At 34.7% G+C, this 2,936-nt stretch overlaps 1 protein-coding gene across 1 annotated transcript; it reads left to right on the top strand.

Moving 5' to 3' along the window:
• Positions 1-625: 625 nt before the first annotated feature.
• LOC111297706 (uncharacterized) lies at positions 626-2,553 on the top strand. Its single transcript, XM_022892348.2, has 2 exons — positions 626-1,754; positions 2,126-2,553. Exons 1-2 carry the CDS (start codon positions 1,128-1,130, stop codon positions 2,246-2,248), a joined length of 750 nt encoding a protein of 249 aa, XP_022748083.2. The 5' UTR covers positions 626-1,127; the 3' UTR covers positions 2,249-2,553.
• The last annotated feature ends 383 nt before the right edge of the window (positions 2,554-2,936 follow it).

Consider the following 2,936-nt stretch of genomic DNA (forward strand, 5'->3'; position numbering starts at 1 on the left):
TACTTCCGATGAACTATAAAATAACATAAGCTACATTATTGAACAAAAAAGGCCCATTTTTTTTCATACAATTATGTTTCTTGTCACGGCCTCCACCATTGTTAGCTTGAAACTTATGGTACAACTCAAAAAAAGTCCCATTTTTGTTCAACAAGTTTAATGTCAAGGCGGTGCTTACTGCCATTGCAGTTGTGAATTAGGAACATGATTTAGATTTGCAGACAGTAAGAATCTTAGCGTAGGAGTAGATGCTTGTTGGTATATGTTCAAAGTTCATACTTGTAGCAGTTCAGACAGACTTGCTTTGAGCCTTTTGTTATGTAATTGGGGAAACTTGTTATCTATCTTTATCTGGTTTTAGAGTCCTTTGAAGTCTAAACCTATTTAGTGAATTCTATTTGACTTAAACTTTCAAATTATTTCAATTTTTTTGAAAAACAGGATTGAAATAGCACATTTTAAACATTGAAACCAGCAAGTATCAAGCTGAGAAGTGGTCTGGTGTTCTTGCAATTGTGCCTCTTCAATTGATATAAATAATTGGTTCTGTTGCTACCTTGTTTTGGTTATGTAAACTAAATTTCAAGCATGTCAGTCCAATTGTATATCAAATACTCAAACCATTACTTATAACCTCATTCTTGGGTTCTAAACAATGTTTTGATTTCCTGCTATTGGAGGTTGCAGATCTCTTCAGGGGAAGATGATTGAAATGTTTGCACAATGGTTGGTGAATTTATCCTCTGCTCTTTCAGCAGGTTTCGAATCTGCCTTCCCCAGATCGAAATCAGGAAAAACAAAATAGAAAATTTAAAAATATTAGTATAGCTTATTAGTAATCTAAAAATTACACTTGTCGTGTTAATTAGTTTAATGGTTCATGCATTTGCCTTAAAAGATGGTATCCAGTACTCGCAATCACTTACTTATCCGAGGTTGTGACCTCGTTTGTTTAAAAGAAAAAAGAAATATAGGAGACTTGGAAGTAGGGGAAAGAATCCCTTGCAACTCATGGTTGCTCTATATGTGTCCTTGGTTGCTTTAAATATGGAGCATAAACTCCGCAAAATTTAACAAGAGTAATTGTAGTAAAAATCTCTGAAAGTCCTTACAACAGTGGTCCTGTAATGGCTCCCACCACTGTCAGCTTGAACCTTCTGGTTGACTCAACAAGCCAAAGAGTTCTTTTTGCTGAAGCTGGTAAAGATTTTGTTGATTTTCTGTTCAACATTCTGTCATTGCCTCTAGGCACTGTCATAGGGCTTCTCACCAAACAAGACATGGTCGGTTGCCTCGGAAACCTTTACGAGAGCCTTGAAAATCTAAGCGATACTTACCTGCAGCCAATGACGAATAAAGACACCCTTTTGAAGCCTAAAGTTTCCGATTATGCTGCAAATTTACCATCCTTGCTGCCAAACATTCAACCGCTGACATCCACCAACATTTATAACTGTGGCAATAGTTACCATCGTAGCGGCTGTGGTATCTATGTGGCAAATGATTCGAACTCCATTTGTCCTTCCTGCAACAATATTATGAGCCAAATCGCAACCGTTGTCAATCCACCAACGAAGAAGGCTTCATCATGTGATGAAGGAGGTTATGTCAAAGGGGTTATAACTTACATGATCATGGATGATTTGGTTGTAAGGCCTATGTCAACTATTTCTTGTATCACTTTACTCAACCAGTTCAATATCAAGGATGTAGGGGCTCTTGAAGAGAAAGTGATTGATATAGGGGCGGATGAGGTAAGAAATTACCCCATTTCTTTTGTTGCCTTAATTTTAAGTAGGGTTAATGTCTTGAATGCCTTACTAACTATGAACTATGGTAAAATATTTAATACATTACTTCAACTTTAAAAATCTCTAATATAATATATAAATTATAAATTTATTAACTAATATAATACTCATCTGTTATACTCTTAAAATTATTAGTTCCCAATGATAACATGTGATCGACAAGTAGCTTTCATTATAATTATGAAATCATTAGTGATATTATCTCTTTTTAATTACCCGAGATGTAATTTTTCACGTGAAATTAGAAAACTTTAGGATGTGGCACTCTTTCATTGATGATAAAAGATTGGCTTAAACTTGCTTTTCTGCAATAGGGTGTGAAATTGCTGAAGGCATCTTTGCAGTCCAAGACCGTGCTCACTGATGTATTTCTCGGGAAGAAGGGGGACCAAAGTGATGCTAGCAATTCTAGTGCAGTACTTTCAATCATGATTTAGGAAAAGCTGGTTGATTTTCGGTTTGCAGACAGTTTTAATAGTCTCAATGTAATAGGGGATGCTCACTGATTTCTGTTCAAATTTTAGCAGTTTGTATGAGAATTGCTCTGAGCCTTTTGTTATGTAATAATGGTGGTTTTAGAGACCTCCCGTGTTAGAACCTATTTACTGCTAAAATCTTTTGGCTTATTGCAGGAGTGCGGATCGTTGATCTCAAATATAAGTTTGTTTGCTTCATATATATGTATATATAGCTTTCATCAAGCCTGATTCAAATATGACAGCCCAAATCTAAGACTTTTAAGTTTTAACTGGTACCTTTTTCGAAATTCGAAGCCTCAAAGGCTCTTATTCCTATCCTTGCCTTCATGCAATTTGAACAGATTGCTACCTTCAAAATCATTAAATGAGTTTATGGTCGAAAATTCTAACTTTATGCAATCAATTATTTTCCAAAATTGTTTAAATTATAAAGCTGAAATTTATGTCTATTTGTTCATACAGTTATCTATGAAAGATGGCATTTAATATACTTGGAGTTTGAATCCCAATACTTTCTAACAGTTCCCATTTCCTGTCTTCATGCTACAGCTTTTTTTTTTTTTTTGTAAAAATAAAAAATTTATACTCTGAAGCCTGGAAACCAAAGTATGAAATTTATAAGCATCGATAACATGGAAATTGTATA

The sequence above is a fragment of the Durio zibethinus genome, chromosome 12 (genome assembly GCF_047325235.1).
Source record: "Durio zibethinus cultivar Kanyao isolate XHJ-2024 chromosome 12, ASM4732523v1, whole genome shotgun sequence".
NCBI classification, from domain to species: Eukaryota; Viridiplantae; Streptophyta; class Magnoliopsida; order Malvales; family Malvaceae; genus Durio; species Durio zibethinus.